This window comes from Typopeltis vanoorti, chromosome 7, assembly GCF_054136105.1.
Source record: "Typopeltis vanoorti isolate ZY-2024b chromosome 7, IOZ_Tvanoo_1.0, whole genome shotgun sequence".
In the NCBI taxonomy this organism is placed as follows: Eukaryota; Metazoa; Arthropoda; class Arachnida; order Uropygi; family Thelyphonidae; genus Typopeltis; species Typopeltis vanoorti.
In genome coordinates, this window is record NC_143555.1 from 98436501 (window position 1) to 98457425 (window position 20925).

The 20925-nt window shown below is 38.2% G+C and overlaps 1 protein-coding gene across 1 annotated transcript in view; it reads right to left on the reverse strand.

The window, feature by feature from the left end:
• Positions 1-20925, reverse strand: part of LOC150104894 (xylosyl- and glucuronyltransferase LARGE1-like) — a 413744-nt gene that overhangs the window by 213396 nt on the left and 179423 nt on the right. The window contains exon 5 of the mRNA XM_090396042.1: positions 5879-6201. Within this exon, the coding sequence (XP_090252168.1) occupies positions 5879-6201 (323 nt within the window). The remainder of the gene's footprint in view (positions 1-5878; positions 6202-20925) is intronic.

Below are 20925 nucleotides of genomic sequence, written 5' to 3' on the forward strand. Positions count from 1 at the left end.
GCAGGTGTGGAGAAGTCACAAATAGGGAACAGAATGAGTAAGACCAAGAAATGAATTGTTTGAATGCCGGATTTCGGAATTCGTAAATAATGAATTTATTTAAGAAATGCCGGAAGTATCAGAAATATGGGGGATGAAATTGTTATTATTATTATTATTTTATTATTATTATTATGGGTACCTCCATGGAGTCAGTAGACTCACTGCGGGAGATCCAAACTATCATAAACAATATCTATCATAATCTGTTCTTGAATTCATTTACAGACGAAGAGCTCACAACTAAGTCAGGCAATGAATTCCACTCATTCACCACCCTCCAGGCAAAAAACCTTGTTCTCACACCCTTGTTGACCACACTTTTTTAATTTCCAGGGATGACTTCTTATTCTTCCATCACTATCACACAGCTGAACCATTTCCCCTGCATCAATCCTATAAAAACCTTTCAGTAATTTAAATGTTTCTATCATATCCCCTCTTCTCCGCCTATCAACCAACCTCTACAATCCACAAGCTCTCAATTTATCAATGCAGGGAGCATTTTTTACATCACTCACCAACTTAGTCACTCTTCTCTGAACACTCCCCACAGCCTCCTCATCTCCAAGGAATCCAGGTGACCAGACCTGAGCACAGTAATCCAAATGTGGAAGTGTCAACACCTTATAAAAGGGAATAATAACCTCTTTATCTCTGGATGTCAGTGTGTTCCTCAACATCCAAGTAATCCTATGTGCAATCTTGGACACCTTAGCAATGTGTCCCCTGAACTTCATCTCCCTATCTACCAGCACCCCTAAGTCCCTAGCCTCATCAATATCTTGGAGTACTGTTCCATCAATGTAGTACACAGCTGGTAATCTTTTAATCCAGTTCCTTAGTGTAGCCAGTTCCTTTGTCCAACTCAGATGTCATTCTATAATGAAAAGTTAATAGATTGCTAAGGCAGGATCTACCTTTAACAAAACCATGTTGACCTCTATAGAGTATCATATCCCGATCCGCCCATTCTTGAATTTTGTCTTTAACCAACTTTTCCAATACTTATACCACTAATCCTGAGATGGTGATTGGTCTGTAATTAACTACCGCAGTTTTAGAGCCACCCTTATGCAAAGGAACCACTTTGCCTAACTTCCCTCCCTAGGGACCATACCAGAGTTCAAACGTAAGTTAAATATCCAAGTAAGAGGGGCTGACAATTCCTTTGCACATTCACACAACACCCGAGCTGATATTCCATCTAAACCTACAGCAGTGTTTGCATTTAAATTTTGCAATATATTAAATATCTCTGATTTCTTAGCTTCAATTATTACATTAGTTGTTGCTACAGGGACAGATATATCCTCACTTGGGTGATAGACTTTTGAAAAGTGATCACTCAGTAGCTCGACTTGATTTTGTTACCTCAATAACATCAGCACACACTAAAGTTATCCTTCAGAAGTCATTCTTCCTTTTACTTGCCAAATAGCGGAAGAACTCTTTGGGATTACCCTTGATCTCATTGGCTAAGGTCATACTCAGATTTAGCTTTTCTTACTATGCTGGTAACCTTCCTAGCTTGAGCCTTGTACTGCTCATGGGTGTACTGATTGCATTTCTCCTTGTACATTCTCCATAATATTTTATTTTTTTGTAGATCAAGCTTGATACTAGTGCTCATCCATCTAACGCCTGGCTTGTTTGTCTTCCTGACCATGGGGACACAATCTGATATTGCTTTCCTCAGATACCCACTGATTTTATCCCATGCACTGCTAACATCTTTCCCCTGCAATATGTTCTGCCATGGGATGGCTGCAAGCTCACTCCAAAGCTTGTTATAAATTGCCTAACCTGTAGTTCCGTATATACTCCTTCTTAACAGAAAAATCCACGGATTTTGCAACCTCCCAAGTCAATACCACATGATCGCTTTCACCAACTGGAGGTAAAGAGGACACCTTACTTATGCATATATCCTCTGAACCAATAACCAGGTCCAACACTCTCACACTACACCAATTGTTGCATTGATTGAGTTTACATGCCCAAAGATAGTTGGAATAAGTGAAACATGGATGAGAATGACATGGATGAGAATGACATCTTGATGGAATAGAAATTAGAGGATTATGATGTTTCTTGAGTGAAGACAGGAAAGGCAAGAAGGAAAGGGGAGGGGAGGTCATGCTGTTGATAGCAGGGGAATTATGTCCGTGCATGGATGAGATACAAGAAGAAAAAAGTGGCAGTGGTTTTTAAGCAGCATAGTGTGAAGTGAAGGTTAACAGAATGAGATGTTTGGTGGAATGTTGCTACAGGCCAGGGAAAGTGGAAGGTGGAGACAAAGAAATGTATAGGCAACTTGACTTAGTGAGCAAGAAAAAAGTGATCATTATGAGTGATTTCAACTATGGCAATATTGATTGGAATGAAGAGATAGCATTAAGGAATAAGGAGAATGAATTTCTTGAGTTCTTAAGGGACAACTATCTTAGTCAGTACATAAAATGGAGGGCATATGAGCATTAAAAGTCTTAGATCTGGTTATATCATAAGAGAGGATGATCGTGAATGGAGTGTCTAATCTTCCCCCAGTTGGCAAGAGTTACTGTAAAGTGATCACCTGGGTTTCAGCCAGTCACATGAGAGCTTCTATAAAAATCAGATATATGTCAAAATATGAGACTAGTGATAATAGAAAGCTTAGGAGACAACTGGGAACTAATGCAGGGAAAGAGTAGTTGAGTGGGAAGAATATAGATACTGTGCGGGTATTGCATTGATTCAAGACCTATTTAACAGAAGCAATGTCTAAGTATATCCCAAAGCTGAAAAGACTAAACAAGGTAGGAGTAAAAATGTATGAATGAAGAGAAGTGTGAAATCTTGAGAAGACACTGGAGACAACACAAGATGAATGTTTGTAATGATCTGTTGCATGAAGAATACAAAGCGCAGGCCAGGAAGGTAACTCAGTTGGTAAAGGCTGCAAAAATTCAGTATGCGAAGAAGTTAACCAATCAAGCCATGAAAAATCTTAGCATGTTCTTTTAATATGTAACAAGTAGAAGGGGAAAAAATGACTATAGGAGGATGATGCTAGTTGATGACACTGCCAGATTGGTAACCAATGCAGAGAATATAGTTGAATTATTCAATGATTAGTTTATCAGTATATTTCATCCTCGTAATGGCAACATCAGAAGAAGCTGGAGTATAGAAGGTATGGTGGAGGAGGAACTGATAGTGAATGAGCAGAAAGTATATAAGGAAATAAATAAACTTGATATTAATAAGGCAATGGGATCTGACAATATATCACCACGTGTCTTGAGGGGTTGACTCTATGGAGTTAATGGTACCTTTGGCACAACTATTTAACATAGGTCTTGCAACAGGGAAAGTCCCAAAGGAATGGAAGGTGGGAAAGATTGTTCCACTTCACAAAGAAGGGGGGGGAATAAGACTAGATCTACAAATTATATCTGTTTGTCTGGGGTTGTTGTTAAAGGTATTAGAGAAGTTGGTGAGGACTAGGATTCAGAAATGGGTTAATAATAGCAGTATTCTTTATGATGTCTGCATGGGTTTGTTTGGGAGAGATCATGTTTCAACAATTTGCTTATGTAATACAACAAAGTGACAAATTCACTTGATAGAGAAGCTGCATATATGGTAGTGTACTTGGATTTTTCATAGACCATTGATAGACTGCCACATGACAAGCTAGTAACTAAACTAAAATGGATAGGATTAGATAACAGACTAGTAAATTGGATAACTGACTGGCTGTTGGACAGACATCTGTTTTGGGACCATTATTGTTTAACACGTACATGGATGATATTGAGACTGGCTTAACTGGAGATGTGAAGCTGTTTGCTGATGCTGAAAAGTTGGAAAAGGCTATGAGAAGTAGAATAGACATTGTGGCATTGCCAGAGGATCTGAACAGACTATGGTAGTGGGCAAATGAGTGGAGCTATCAATTTAATGTTGCAAAGTGCAAGGTCGTGAAATTTAGTAGGCAAGGTTGTGATGTAGAGTATACAATTAATGGAGAAATTCTGAAAGAGGTGGAAGAGATGAGAGATCTGGGAGTGATGGTGAACACAGACTTGAAGTTCAGGTGTCACACTGCCAAAATTGTAAGAACAACCCAACAGATTATAGCAATAATGAGGACGACAGTGACATGGAAGACATGGACTAGTGTCCACAGATTTGGTCAGCTGGTTTTCAGGGGGGGGATGAAGATATATTGCAGAGGGTCCAGAGGTTTACTAATTAGTGTCAGTTCTATGGAATGTCAGATATGAGGAGAGACTGAAGGAATGCAATTTACAAAGCCTTTTGAATAGAGAGAAGAGAGGATATGATTAAGACATATAAGTTGGTGATTTTTACCAGATTAATGTGGAAAAGATATTTCATGGAGTAGAAGTAGCCAAGGGTAGAACTAGAGGCTGTCCATGGAAGCTGTATATGAATGATGTGAACAGGCAAATGAGAAGGGTCAGTTCTTTGCATGGAGAGTGATTGAATGCATTGCTTAAAAGTGGAATGAGTGCGAAAACTGAAGGATTCAAAGAACAGTTCGATGATCTTTTGGCATGAGAGGGTATGAACCTTCCACAATGAGTCCTTTGACTCCAAAGAGGTCAGATGATAATAATAATAATAAAGATTTAACAGAAGAGGAGAAAGCATATAACCCTAAGAACCTTTTTTATATTTGAAAAGTTTCTGATAGTTCATTGGTGACTTTTATGTTTGCAAGTTTGGTTCCAGTATATACAGGATATCAGTCATGTCATTCCTGCCTATTCTTTGTTAATGTTTCTATCAATTTCTTATGGCAAACACTAGCAAATGCTTCATTGTAATCTATAAAACAAAGAAACAGCTTTCTGCACTTTCAGCCAGTATCATTCTGATTTTGAAGATGCCACAGTAACAGTAATAGAAGGTAAAATTCCTGAAAAAAGAGAAAGAGGTAGACCATCAATGAGATGGATGGATGGTATGTGTGGAATGACTGATCTTCAGAGAGTTGAGGCCACCACAAAAGCAAACAACAGCATTACATGGTGAGGCCTGGTGTGGCACATCACCGAGCATCAGAATGACCATACAGCATCTGTAGATACCCAGTGAACATATATAGACATCTTGTGCTCTCTCTTCAAACTTCAAAGTGCCTCCTTCCAGATTTCATGCTTAATTCCCTTGTTCATACGGTGGAATAATTTCCTTAACTCTTCTATTCCATTTTCTCCTAGGGCTCTGAGTATTTCTATATAAATGTCATCTTAACCTGGTACCTTTCCTGTCTTCATCTGTTCTGTAGCTCTTAATATTTTTTTTCTTTTGACCATGATATAAATGGTTAAAATGCAGATAAGTAATGCTATATTAAATTTTTTTTTTTTGCTCATAAAGCCAAACATTGTTCTTTTAAATCATGCCAGCTGTACACTAGAATGATTTATAACTGTCAATAAACAGTTATAAACCATTCTAGTGTACAGATCTTTCAGCAAGTTGGTACATACACACACACACACACCTTTCTTGGTGCCTGGTGTGTGTGTGGGGGGGAATGATCAGAACATTTAATCCACATTACATAATACAAATGGCAGGGCATGTGCAACTGAATTTTCTGAAATTCATGGATATTCTATATAATTATAGTAATAATGTCTAAATAAATTCATTTATTTTAATATTAGAAAATGTAAAGAATAACTAGTTTAAATTACTTAACAATTTCAAGAATTATAATAAGTATGGGATAATTCTATGATTAGCAAAATTTGTAGTAAACATATTTTTAAAATATATCTACAACAGAACAAGGGGAAGAAATAAATTTACATACCTCCAGGGACTCCCCATGTACTGAAAAGAGTCTGCAAGATGAGCTGTGCTACTGAATCAGATATAAAATGAAAATGAAGAGGATTTTTTCGAAAAAATAAGATGCTTTTAATGAGGGTAACAACAGAACGACTAGAATTATATCCTGCACATACAATAGCAATATGGATCACTTCACATTTTGGCACTTCTGGTTCTTTATTCTGGCATATCACTGATTTCTGACTAATTGTTGAGAGATCATCTGTTACCTTAGCAGCAACAGAGCTACTATCATTCTGCAAATTTTCAGCCATGATATTAAGCAGCTGATTTTGAGAAATGCTATTAAAGAAAGCACAGTATATAAAAAATAAGTCAAATAAAGCAACTACACAGATCAACCAATAAAATGTTATTAAAATATTTCATTGAGATATTTTGAATGTTCTGAATAGTTCTCATCTAAAAGTATGGAAGTTAAATATCTGGAAAACACATACAGTTAAAGTCAGCAAGTCTTACAATAATTACGAGGGTGGTCTGAAAAGTTCTCGGCCTAACTATGAAAAAATGAATTTATAATTTCAACGTTATTTTTATTTTTCAACATAACTCTTAAGACTAATACATTTATTCCAGCGATGCTCCAGCGCCATTATCCCAACCCTATAGTGATTCTCAGTAAGATCTGCAAAATACGCCTCTACATCTGCAATTACCTCTTGATTCGAAAAAATGCTGACCAGCGAGGAAGAGTTTTAGTTCTGGGAAGAGATAGAAATCAGAGGGAGTCAAATCTGGGAAATAGAGTGGATGTTCCAATAATTCATTGCGCAGATCCCTTAATTTTCCCATTGCCAAAACACCTTTCGGGGGCAGGCGCATTGTCCTGATGAAAGATGATTTATTTTCTTCTGCAAATAGGGTCTTTTCTCACGAATTTTTTCATCTAGTCTGGTTAAAAAATTGGAATAATATTCCTCGGTTATTGTTTTACTCTTTTCAACATAATTAAAAAACAAAATGTCTTTAGCATCCCAAAACACTGATGCCATAACCTTTCCTGCTGATGGAACCCGACTTTGTCTTCTTTGGTGCTAAACCGGCTTCTGTCCACTGTTTTGACTGCTGTTTGGATTCTGGTGTAATGGTGAATCCAAGTCTCATCCATAGTAAAAAATCAACACGCAAAATCATTTTTATTCTTATTAAAACACTCCAAACACTGTTCAGAGATTTTCATGCGAGTGCATTTTTGATCTGCTGTGAACAAATGAGGCACCCATCTTGCACAAAGCCTTTTCATTTGCAATCGTCATACAAAATATATCTTACACATTCTTTTGAAATGCCTGTAGTCTCAGCAATTTCATTTACCTTGACTCGCCAGTCATCCAATATCATATCATACACTGATCAATGATTTCTGGTGTTGTTATATTTTTTGGATGTCCTTTATGTGGATCATCTTCAAGGCTGGTATGGCCACGTTTAAACTCAGCAGCCCATTTCTTAATTGTTGAATATGAAGGAGAAGAGTGCTCATAAACTTTTATGAACTTCAAATGAATTTCTTTTGGCATTAAACCTTCTTTTACAAAGAATTTTAACTGCACAATATTCAATTTTATTCATTTCAAGGGATATAGACAACACTTTTGCTTCAGACAGCTGTCTGAAACAAAAGCTATATAAAACAGCTGTATAAAACAGCTGTAAGGTTTTAAAATTTGGAAAACAAAGATGGGATGCAGAATTTATGCTTGGTGAGAATATATTGTTGGAAGTAGAGGAAATAAGAGATCTGGGGGTGATAGTAGATAAGGATCTAAAATTTAGGGGACACATCGCCAAAATTGTGAAGACAACACAAAGACTTCTGGGAATGATGCAGAGGACACTAACGTGTAGAAGTAGAGATTCTTGTTCCATTGTATAAGGCTTTGATTAGGCCACACATGGACTATTGTGCCCAGATTTGGTCACCTGGTTTTCAGAAGGATGAAGAGATGTTGGAAAGGGTCCAAAGGCGACTGACTAACGTAGTTTCTGACCTCTGGAATGTCGAGTATGAGGAAAGATTGAAAAGATGTAATTTGCAGAGTCTAGTGGAGAGAAGGAAGAGGGGAGATATGATAGAGACCTACAAGTTGGTAAGGGGTTGTTATAGGATCAATGGTGGAGAAGTTCTACAGAGAATAGTGTGAGATCAGGGGAGAACCAGAGGTCATCCCTGGAAACTGTATAAAGAGGGTGTGAGTAGGGGAGTGAGAGGCAGGTTTTTTTCGTGCAGAGTTGTGAGTGATTGGAATGCCTTGCCTGAGAGTGTGGTGTCTGCAAGGAGTTTGAATGTGTTTAAGATGCGGTATGATGAGATGTGTGTGAGATAAAAGGACCTCCTAGATGAGTCTTTGACTCCATGAGGTCTTGTTTAATAATAATAATAATAATAATAATAAAACAAACTACTTGATAGAATGATTTGCAATTTCACATGGATGCTTATGAGAGATGTACAAATTAAAAAAAAAAAAAAAGTCTTGCCAATAGTGTTGCTATCTATAGTCGAGGCTGAGAACTTTTCATACCACCCTCGTATAATTGATCTTTTATTTATGAATCATCAGCCAATGTGGTGGCTGGATATCACACCTGTTTTAACAGGCTGTGGATTCAAATCTCACCATGGGCAGATGTTTGTGAAACTATTTATCTGGTAGATGGTTTTGCATTGTGTGATGAAATTCATCTCACTGCTTACCAGAGATGTGAGTATTTAGGTTTATATGCTTGTTTAAATTCAATATTTAGTTTAATGAATACAGCAAGAAGAAACAATTAAACACAAATTTAATAGATCTTATATTTCATCTGTCATGGAGACATCATCAGGGATACAATATAAAATTATAAAAGCACACAAAAAACACACTAAGCAATAAATGGAAAAAATCAGACTAAGAACCTAAAGTCCTATGAGGAGTGCTTTCTATGGGTGCTGTTGACCAGGAGGCCTAAAGAATTAGTTTCCCAAACCTAGGGATGTTTAACAGAACCACATTTAAGATTAGGGTGATTTTTCAAATCTTTTGCTTATTGTAAAAAAAAATTCTTTCAAGTTTATACTTGTTGTAGTAAAGCATAGTAGTTTTTTTTTTTTTTTTTTTCATTTGATTCTGTGCAAGGTACCCAAGGCATATAGTCAGCTAGAACTGAATGACCATAGTTATGGCAATGGCTGTATTTCTTATTTTACACAGATATTGGCATATCTCCCAGTCTGACCATAATATGAAACGTTATAAGAACAAAGTACTCACCTAATAGACACCTGAAACAGAGAAGGGAGGAAACAGATCCTTGGGAGAGCAGATAAGAGCAGCCAGCTTCACGTGAGAATTGAAAGCAACATTTTGTGTCTGCTTTTACAATTTTAAGATTGTATCCCTGATCATGTCTCTGTGACAGACAAAAATATGTAAGATCCATGAAACTTGTATTTAATCATTTCTGTGTCCTGTATTCATTCCATTAAACCTGATAACAAGTGTATTAGAGGTCTTGACAAAGTTTAATGTTTGATCTGTTGAGTAGAGTTTCTAAATCATCTCCAGTGCAGGTAAACAATGGATTTACAACTTTTTGTAGATGGGATTCATATTTAAAAAAAAAAATTTTTTTTGCTTCTTCTGATCTAAAGAAAATATACTTGATATTCATATCATATCAAATGTCAAGCCACTGCCAAACAAAACACATATAATAGATGCATTATATAATAATAATAATAGAAAAATATCATTCCCATACCTACCTGGAATCAAGGCTCATCATGGAAAGTTCCTGCTGTCAAATATAATGCTCATCAAATTGTACATTAAAATCATTTACTGTTTTCTGAATCTCAATCTCAGGCAATCCATTTCACTCAGTCACCAATCTCTAAGCAAAACACAATTTCACTCCTATACTCACATTTTCCTTATACTCCTAGGGATGACCTCTCATTTGACCCAGGTACCTGCTGCTATGGAACTCTCATATCAATTATCACCTGCCCTTTCTATCTATCAGACTCTAAAGATAGCATTCCTTCAACATATTCTCATTCCTAACAATTCAGAGACCTGAGCTTCTGTAACACAACTGGAAGAAATAGTGCCTTTCAGCTGGAAAAGAAATGAGTTTGATGGGGTTTTTTCAAATGAAAGTTAATTAGTTAGTCTGATATGCAAGTAGGAGGGCTGTCCCCTCCTAGAAACTGTTTTTTTCATCCAACATACAGGCAAATTAACCAGTGTACAAACGCAATTTACAGACAAAAAATACTACCAGCAGGTGATAGGATGGCACTATGTGTAGATAATGGATAGGGTAGTAGATAGGGAATTAAGTTAAGACAATGGAGTGCCTTCCAGAAATGAGTCCTTGAACTCCTTTGAGGGATCACATTTAAGTCATGCTATGAAATCCTTTCAAAATCTCTTCATTTCCTAACAACTAAGTGACCAAATTTGCACAGCAGTCCACATGTGGCATAATCAATGCAATGTATAATAAAATTATAATTTCTTCATTTCTAAATATTAATGTTCTCTTCATCATCCCCATAATCTGCTGTGTGTGTGCGTGGCATACACGTTCCCACAATCTGAGCAATCTCTTCTTTCCAATCTATATAGGAATATGGATTGGAAAGAAGACCACCTTCCTTTTACTTATTATTATTATTATTATCACCCCAAGACCTCATGGAGTCAAAGACTCATCTGGGAGTCATTGGCTACAGCATTACCATCTAATTTGTCTAAACATTTCACAATCAGTACTCTCCAAATTCCCTGGCCTAACAGCATTCTATTAGATATATATACTATTCTATTGATCTCAACTTCACACAAACAGCTTCAAAATCTTCACATCCTACTATTTTCCGCTTCTACTCTTGAAGGACACAATTCCTCTGCTACCATGAAACAATACCCGCCCCACCCCCCTCTTCTCTTCATCTTCCAATCCTCAAATAGAAAGGGAGAGGAAAGGTTATCAAAATGGGTATGTGATGCAAGAATGACATGAAAAAAATCTAGAAGAAGACACACTAGGTAGATTAATGCAGTTACAAGTAGAAGACTAAAACATAAGATCTGACAATACTGGAATTCTGATAAATGAGACTAATCTAGATGAAAATAACTTAGCAATGCATAGTTAATAATAAATGTAAATTTAATCATGTAGATCTACTAGTATCCTATAAACCCCTATATCAAGAATTTGAATGAAAGACTAATACGTTGATTATTAAAGGCCTAAAAAAAAAAGTCACTTGAAGTTCCGTGCTTAGTCTCTAGAGCATGGAATTTAAGCCTGCACACAGCTCTTTACTGATGTACTGTAACAACCTTTTGTGGTGGTATTCACACAAAAATATATTTTGCAACATGTATTCATGACTATAGACAGGTCCATCCTACTCTTCTTTCCCCTACTTTCTCTTATTCCTCCCCAATGCTAGTGGAGTATTTGAGAGTAAGGTTATGATTCTTTTCTTTTACACTATACTTTTCATTAATTAAAAGAGGCATATCTATCGTCTCAAGCTATGTAATTTGACATAGGGAAAATAAAATTACTTTTTCAAGCTTCACACATATCTAATTGGACTTCTTTCCAATCATAGTTCCATAATTATTATTATTATTCAGGCCTCCAAGGAGTCAAAAGACTCATTGAAGGAGGTCCTTCCTAAGACATAAAGTCTGTCAAGACTCATCGAGGGGAGGTCCCCCCTTTGAGAAACACAAAGTCTATCATACCACTCTTTAAACTCACTGACCATTCTCGCTCCCACCACTCCATCAGGCAATGCATTCCACGGCTCAACCACCCTCCACACAAAGAAACCACTCCTTACCCTCTTGCTCACAGTTTCCTTTCGTAACTTCCAGGGATGGCCTCTTGTCATCACTCCTTCCCGCTGTTCAACCAAGCGAAAGAACTCCCCAGTGTCAACCCTGTAACCACCTCTCAACAGTTTAAAAGTCTCAATCATATCACCTCTCCTTCTTCTATCCACCAAACTCTGCAGTCCACATTCTCTCAGCCGATCCTCATAACTATCCTTGTACAGTCCTGAAACCATCTTTGTCATCCGTCTTTGTATCCTTTCCACAGTTAATTTATTCCCTTCAAATCCTGGGGACCAAATCTGAGAACAATAGTCCAAGTGTGATCTGATCAGAGACTTATACAATGGAATGATAACCCTCTTATCTCTGCAGGTCAGTGTCCTTCTCATAATAGCAGCAATCCTCTGTGTTACCTTCACCACCTTTGCAATATGTCCCCTAAACTTCAGGTTTCTATCAATCATCAACCCCAGATCTCTTGTCTCCCCTACTTCCTCCAGTATAACTCCTCCTATAGAGTATGCAGCATCCCATCGATGTTTCCCAAACCTCCAGACCTTACATTTTGCTGCATTAAACTGACACCCTCATTCATTTGCCCATCTATCCAGCTTATTTAAATCCTCTTGCAGGGCCACCACATCTGCACTATTACTAATAAATCTTCCCAGCTTCGCATCATCCACAAACAACTGAATATCCCCCTGCAATCCACTGGCTATGTCATTGATATAAAGGTTAAACAATATAGGTCCTAGTACTGAGCCCTGTGGGACCCCACTTGTAACCCTCTGCCTCCTGGAAACTGCTCCACCATACACACTTTCTGATACCTATCAGACAGCCAATCCTGAATCCAGTTGACCAATCTGACATCCAGACCCATGTGCTGCAACTTAAATATCAGCTTATCATGTGGCACCCTGTCAAATGCCTTCGCCAAGTCTAAGAAAATTGCAGTATATGCCTTTCCCTCATCTAATATTCTTGTAACTTTATTATAAAAGGCTAGCATATTGCTAGAACAAGAGCATCCTTTCACAATTCCATGTTGATTCTCACAGATAACATTACCCTCATCTGCCCAATGCTGTATACGGTCCTTCACTACTTTCTCCAAGATCTTAACAACTACTGATGACACACAGACTGGCCTATAATTAGACACTTCCAGTCTGTTACCACCCTTATGCAATGGCACTATCTTACCTTCCTTCCATTCCCTGGGCACCTTTGCCAAAGCCAGACTTTCATTGAAAAGCCACGTTAAAGGCACTGTAAATTCCCTAGCACATTCTCTCAAAACTCGTGGTGAAATACCATCCAGTCCCACAGCTTTACTGACATCCAGAGTACTCAGTATCTGAAACACACTCTCCTCCTGTACCTCCAGACCTCGAACCAGTCCTATCCCTCTAGCATTAAAACTGACTACTCTAGGATGAAATACTCCAATAAAGTGTTCATTGAACAATTCCACTATGTCCTCTGCATCAGTCACTCTATTCCCATTTTTATCCCACAATATCATTCTTCCACAGTCATTTCTCCTCCTACTGGCCACATAGCTAAAAAATTCCCTAGGATTTTCTTTGGATCTTAGGGCCAATCTCCTCTCATATTCCAGTTTTGCTTTCCTTACCACACTAGTCACTCTTCTGGCCTCTGTCTTATATTCCTCATGCATCTCTTCACCTGTCTCCTTATATCTCTTCCATAGCCTCTTTTTCGCATGCAATTCCTGTTTAATATTGCTTGTCATCCACTTTACTCTAAATTGCGTGCTCTTCTTCACTCGTGGTATACAACTTACCATTGCTGATAACAAATATTCTTTCACAATTTCCCACGCACTAGTGATATCCCGGCCTTCCAATTCCTCCCTCCATGAAACTTCCCGAAGTTGACGTCTAAGACTATTATAATCACCTGCCTTATAATTCCACATAAGTTCCCGTCTCTTTGATACTCCTGCATGTCTATTCATTTTCCAAGTCAACACCATATGGTCACTCTCTCCAACTGGTGGGAAAGACGTCAACTCAGTTATTATCAACTCTTCTGATGCTATAACCAAATCCAAAACTTTTGAACCTCTTGTTCCCTCTGTTACATGTTGCCTAAGACATTTGTCCCTCGAGAATTCTAGAAATTCCATTCCCCTATTGCTACGTGCATCTTCCTCTCTCCAATTTATACTACTGAAGTTAAAATCTCCCATAACAATCATTCTTCTTGCACTTGCCAAACTTAGCTGTCTAAACATCTCCTGGTCCCCATCCTCTGTGCTCCTGGGTCTGTAGCAACACCCCACTAAATATCCTGTCTTGCCTACCTCTACCTCACACATACGCTCTCAAAATCATTTGTCGCACTTCCTTTCAAATTCTCCACTCTTAGAGGACATAGGTCATCACTTATCATAAGCAGTACCCCACCACCACGCATTCTCCTCCTATCCTAATGAAAAATGCTATACCCAGCGACTTCTATTCCTGTTGTTATATCCCCTTCTGTCAACCACGTCTCAGTGATCGCAATAATTTTTGGCCAGGCTGATGCTATCTGCACCACCAATTCCTCTCCCTTATTCTGGATACTCCTGGCATTAGTATAAAGCATATAAATGCCATTGTTTCTACACCCAGCATTATCCCTTCTAGACTCCACTGGGCTCAGTGTCACCTGACATTGTCTCCCTTCTCCCAAGTATCCATTCCCACAAGAGGCCACCCCTGCTATCATCCTCCCTGGGACACACTGACTCGTTCAGAACAGCAATCTCTCCAGATGCCTACGTCCTTCCTCATTCAAATGTAAACGGTCTCTCGCATACAATTCCTCTCTTTCCTCAAACGCACTCCAAGCAACCACATATACCAGTCCTCTCTTGTCACACATTCTCGCTATTATGCCATTCAATATCACCGCTCTTCTGCTCAGCTCATCATTATCATACCTAAGCAACACGCACACTATTTTTCCTCTCTCTGTCTTTTTCCATACAGTCTCAAGCAAAAATCTCATATCTCTCGCTGCCCGACTTATATTACCACTCAAGTCATTCGTTCCTACCATCACAATCATCTCATCCACCCTTTCACCTCTCTTAATTGCCATAGCCACCCTTTCTATTGTTCCTCCTGGCAAACACTCCTCATGCATCCTATCTTGAACACCACGGATCATTGAGTCGTCATACATTATACCTCTTACCATTCCCTTGCTCCTATTGTTTCCATTCTCTCCTCTTCTTTCATTCCCATACCTCTCTCTTCTACTGTTTCCATTCTCTCCTCTTCTAGCACTCCCATACATCTCTCTCATTCCCTCTCTCCAACCATTTCCATTCTCTCCTCTTCTAGCACTTCTATATCTCTCTCTCATTCCGTCTCTCCTACTGTTTCCATCCTCTCGTCTGCTAGCATTCCCATACCTCTCTCATTCCCTCTCTTCTACTGTTTCCATTCTCTTCTCTTCTAGCACCTCCATACCTCTCACTCATACTCCCTAAATTCTCTCTCTCTCCTACTCTGATTCGCCTTGCATCTATCTCTTCCATTCTCCTAATCTCATCTTTCATACTTTTGCTCTCATTCACAAGACATTCCACCTCCTCTTTTAACTCATCTATCTCCCTCTGCAGGTCAGTCACTCTTAATCTAAATTCACTCTCCCAAACAAAACCATCTCCTAAACTTTCACAGTCACTCACACCTTCCACACTATCAACTATTATTTTCTCATTCTCTCCTATCACACTAATGAAACTATGCATTATGAACACACTCTTTTTTCTATATTAATTTGACTAAACATTTCTTACATATTTCTACTACATGTGAAAGCAGATGACAAACTACTGAACATCGCACTGTGTTTTCAGCTCTACCTCACTGCTTCAAAACTATTGCCACTATTCCTCTCCCCACTCACCATCTTTCACAATTCTGCTTCTATAATTATTATTATTATTATTATTATTATTATTTGACACCTCCAGGGAGTCCAAAGACTCATCGAGGGAGAGTGTGCCAACAGCATCGAACGATTGGTCCCCTTCCAACTACTAACCACACTCCAACTTACTTAACTGAGCCATTAGTAGCAGAGGCTCTACCAATCGACCAACCTTTGCCGGCAATCAGCAGCACTTCCTTTCCTCCTTCTTTTTGTCACATAAAAATGCTATACATATCTATAATAATATATTGTATAATGAGTATAATAATATACTAACATTCCTGTCAGTATATTATTATACTCATCTAACTGTATTTCATCATCATCATCATCATCATCATCGCAAACCATGGGCTCACTGCCCGTTGATGTCCGATGCCTCCTTCACTATCTTCTTCCACCTTTCTTGTCCAGTGCACAGTGTCACAGTTTCTGTAAACCCATTCCACAACAGTCATTTATGTCATCTATCCATTCTCTGTATGGTCTACCTCTTCTGTTTACACCATCCATAATAGCAAACATGAATGTCTTTATTTTCCGGTCCTCACTCATTCTGCAGATGTGTCCAAATAATTGCAGCTTCCATTGTATAATCTTCTGCATTAGATTCTCCTTTGTTGTATCTTCCAATGGAGCTCTTCATTTGTGATTTTCTGTACCCATCCTATTCTTAGAATCTTCCTGTAACAGGTTCTTTCAAATGCCAAAATTCTTTTTGATTCCTTATTTTTGCAGACTGATCACTTTACTTTTCCAAATGTTATCTGTGGCCTTCAGATTTGTTCTTCCCTTTGCAATCCTGATCTTTATTTCTTTTTTACAGTCCAAATCATATGTCATTTTACTTCCCAAATATGTGAATTGTTTTACATTTTCTATATCAATTCCATCCACTTGTATTTTTTACAACTTGTTTTTTGTTGTTTTTTTACTTGTTTTTTTACAAGTTCATAACAAGCCCAAATCTCTTTTCTTCTTCATTTAACAGTTGCAATGTTTTTTTGTAGCTCTCTTTCATCTTCTTCAATAATAACAATGTTGTCTGCAAATCTCAGATTGTTAATTCTCATCTCATGTACTGATATTCCATTTGTATCTTCCTTCATTTTATCCATTGCTCTTTCTAAATGTAACTTCGATGAAATTGATTGGTGATATTGGGTCCCCTCTGTTTAGTACCTCTGCTTGTTCTAAACCATTTCCCCAAATCATCACCTATTCTAACTGCTGCAACTGCATTCTTATACATATCTTTTAATATAGCTATTAGCTTTCTACCAATTCCATAGGATTCTAGGACTGCTAATCTCACTTTTGCTGGATACTGTCAAATGCCTCTGAAAATCAACAAAGCAAGTATATATGTTTTTTTTTTTTCTCCTAGCAATTCTCTGCTATTAACTGCATTGTCAAAATCTGTTGAATTGTAGTTCTATCTTTCCTAAATCCTCCTCGCTCGTCTGCAAGGTATACTTTCAATTGTGTTCTCAATCTTTCTGTCAATATCATCATCACATTACCAAGGTGACTTGTCAAAGCAATTGTTCTATAATTTTCACATTCTAGCTTATTTACTTTCTTGTATAATGTCACTAATATCGATTTCACCTGATCCTCTGCATTTTCCTACTTTTCATACCATATTACATAGTTGGTGCATTTCTGTAACCACATGGATGTTTGATTCTCTGTGAAAGTACTAGTGGTGGGCAGTAGATGGCAGTTGGTGTAGATGATGATGATGATGATGATATTAGTTGAGGTTCATTGTAATTGGTGGATTGAGTGATGGAGACAGAGAGTTGTAGAGTAGGTGCCTTGCCTTGATGAGTCTTTGGACTCCATGGAGTGTCACGTAATAATAATTAAAAAAAAAAACTTTTGCCACAATATTTAATAATTTCTCCAGTGTCTCTTATCATTACCAGGACTCTGATTGTGTTTTAGCCATCCTATTGCTTTTTCTACTTCTCCTCTTAAAATGTCCATATCGCCCATTACCTGGTGATGATATCTGCTTCGATTCTTCAGTCAGTTTCCCACCACTATCTAAATCTAGTTTTTCTTCATATAACTCACCACAGTATCTTGTCGACCTTCGAAGTTGTTTTCCACTTGGTTTGACTATAATAAATTTAGTTTAATCCTTTATCCAAGTCTAAGCAAACAAAGTTTGCACCTGAAGTATCTTCAGGACCGAGGCAACTCGTGGTAAAGGTGGACCAAGCTCTCATCCCTCCTTGTCTCAGTATCTCCCATAATGCAAAGCACATCTCCTTGCGGACATGTATAACGCTATTGCCATTAATTACCCCCCCACACACCCAGAATCTGGGTGACAGCAACAGCCGAGTCTCAGTTAAAACTTCATGGGCTACAGAATTGCCATTCATCACCCAAGCTTCCAACTGGTTTCGACCTTTGTTGAGCTCTCGTTAGTGGGAGCCAGACCCAGAGGTGGTGATACTAAGTCAGAAGCAATGGAAAAGTCATATTTACCTATACGAGTTGCCACAAGGTCAATGAGGCAACTCGTGGTAAAGGTGGACCAAGTTCTCATCTCTCCTTGTTTCAGTATCTCCCATAATGCAAAGCACATCTCTTTGTGGACATGTATTATGCTATGCATTAAGGGAAGGGCCACTACCCAGACAGGTTTTGACCTTTATTGAGGTCTCGTCAGAGGGAGCCAGTGGGAGATGCTGAGACAAGGAGGGATCAGAGCTTGGTCCACCTTTACCACGAGTTGACTCAGTTCTGAAGATACTTCAGGCACAAACTTTGTTTGCTTACACTTGGATAAAGGATTAAACTAAATTTATTATAGTCTAACCAAGTGGAAAACAACTTCCAACAATTTTTTCTCTAAATCCAGAGTAATTTAATAATAAGGTGGTACACCTTGTGGCAACTTGTATAGGTAAATACGAACTTCTCCATTGCTTCTGCCTTAGTATCACCACTTCTGGGTCTGGCTCCAACTGACGAGATCTCAATAAAGGTCGACACTGGTTGGAAGCTTGGGTGATGAATGGCAATGCTGTAGTTTTAACTGGGTTTTAACCTATGAAGTTTTAACTGAGGCTTGGCTGTTGCTGTTACCCAAGTCCTCGGTGAGGGGGTAATAAATGGCAATGATGTAGCCTGTGAAGTTAACTGAGGCACAGCTGTTGCTGTTACCCCTCGGATGAGATATGAGCAAATGAGCAGCTCTGCTCGGTGGTGGGGGTGAGCCTGCCACAGTGTAGAGCCAACCGGTTCTGAGAGTTCTCAGTGGCAGGGTGAGCCTGTTACTGAGGGGAACAATGCTGAATTTTTGGAGTTTGACCTGTATTTGAACATTCAATAAAGGTCGAAACCGGTCTGGGTAGTGGCCCTTCCCTTAATGCATAGCATTATACATGTCTGCAAGGAGATGTGCTTTGCATTATGGGAGATACTGAGACAAGGAGGGATGTGAGCTTGGTCCACCTTTACCACGAATTGCCACAGTCCTGAAGATACTTCAGGTGCAAACTTTGTTTGCTTACACTTGGATAAAGGATTAAACTAAATTTATTATATCTCGTCGACCACTGTACAATTTTATCTTTATTCATCAATACCTTGCCTTTTCCATCTTTAATTGTGGTCTGTTTTGGTTGCCACCTTCTATTAATGGTTCGAATCATTTTGTACATGACTATTAAATCATTTCAGGAAATTACAACATATACTAAATATTAATTAAAAGAAAGCTTTAATCAATACTAGGAAGTATCCTATACTTCGGCAATGTTACATTGCCATCTTCATGGGAACATAAAACTATGATAAGTGCAGGCAAGCACTAACAATGAGCAAATGAGGTCACAGAGAGTAACTAACATTGTTCCTAGAGTCCTAAAGGTGTCCCTTAGTGGGCTAAATTGGGTTGTCTTGGCTGTTGGGCTGATGTTCTCATGATGCAAGCTTCCCAAATTTGGGGGTCTCATGCACCCAAATTTGTTGAGGTTCGGAAAGCTTTTTAGAGCTGAGGCTGATTCCATGAACAATCTTTCATATTTATTTAAATTAAGGGTATATTAAATCCCACATTGTTTTAAAACCGAATAAGAAACTCAAAGATTGGAATCAGAGTTTCATGCCGAATATAGCATAGTAAACTATAAAAGTATCAGTGACTACTAGAGTGAGCTAATGCACGTAGTTCAAGTCCGTAGTACAAACTCGGGCAACTCGCAGCAAAGGTGGTAAAGTTCTGATCGCTATTCTTGGTATTTTCCATAATGTAAAACACATTTCCTAGGAAATGTATGCTGTTATTACATTGTGGTGGGAGATCACTACCCAGACCGGTTTCAGCCTTTATTGAGGCTTCATCAGTGAGTAGCTAGACCAAATTAATACCAAAGGGTATAGCGAAAAGAACTTATATACTCTGTTATACGAGTTGTCTAAAAGGTGCACCCATTAAGTTACTTAAATATAAAGAGCCAATAGGCTTCATTTCTGTGATATAAACATTATTTAAATTAAGGGGATATTAAATCCCACATTGTTTTAAAACCGAATAAGAAACTCAAAGATTGAAATCAGAGAGTTTCATGCCAAATATAGTATAGTAAACTATAAAAGTATCGGCGACTACTAGAGTGAGCTAATGCACGTAGTCCAAGTCCATAGTACAAACTCGGGCAACTCATTGATGAAGCCTCAATAAAGTCTGAAACCGGTCTGGGTAGTGACCTCCCACCATAATGTAATGACAGCATACATTTCCTAGGAAATGTGTTTTACATTATGGAAAATACCAAGAATAGCGATCAGAACTTTACCACCTTTGCTGTGAGTTGCCCAAGTTCGTACTATGGACTTGGACTATGTGCATTAGCTCACCCTAGTAGTTGCTGATACCTTTATAGTTTACTATACTATATTTGGCATGAAACTCTCTGATTCCAATCTTGAGTTTCTTATTCAGTTTTAAAACAATGTGGGATTTAATATCCCCTTAATTTAAATAATGTTTATATCGCCAAAATGAAGACTATTGGCTCTTTATATTTAAGTTCATATTTATATTTGCTGTGGTATTGTAAAGTGGGTTTCTTCCATCATATTCTGTGGCGGGTATCCAGAGCATGGTCCGCAAGCCCAGAATGACTATATTGGTGAAACTGGATGTAATCTTTGTGTTCAGACATCC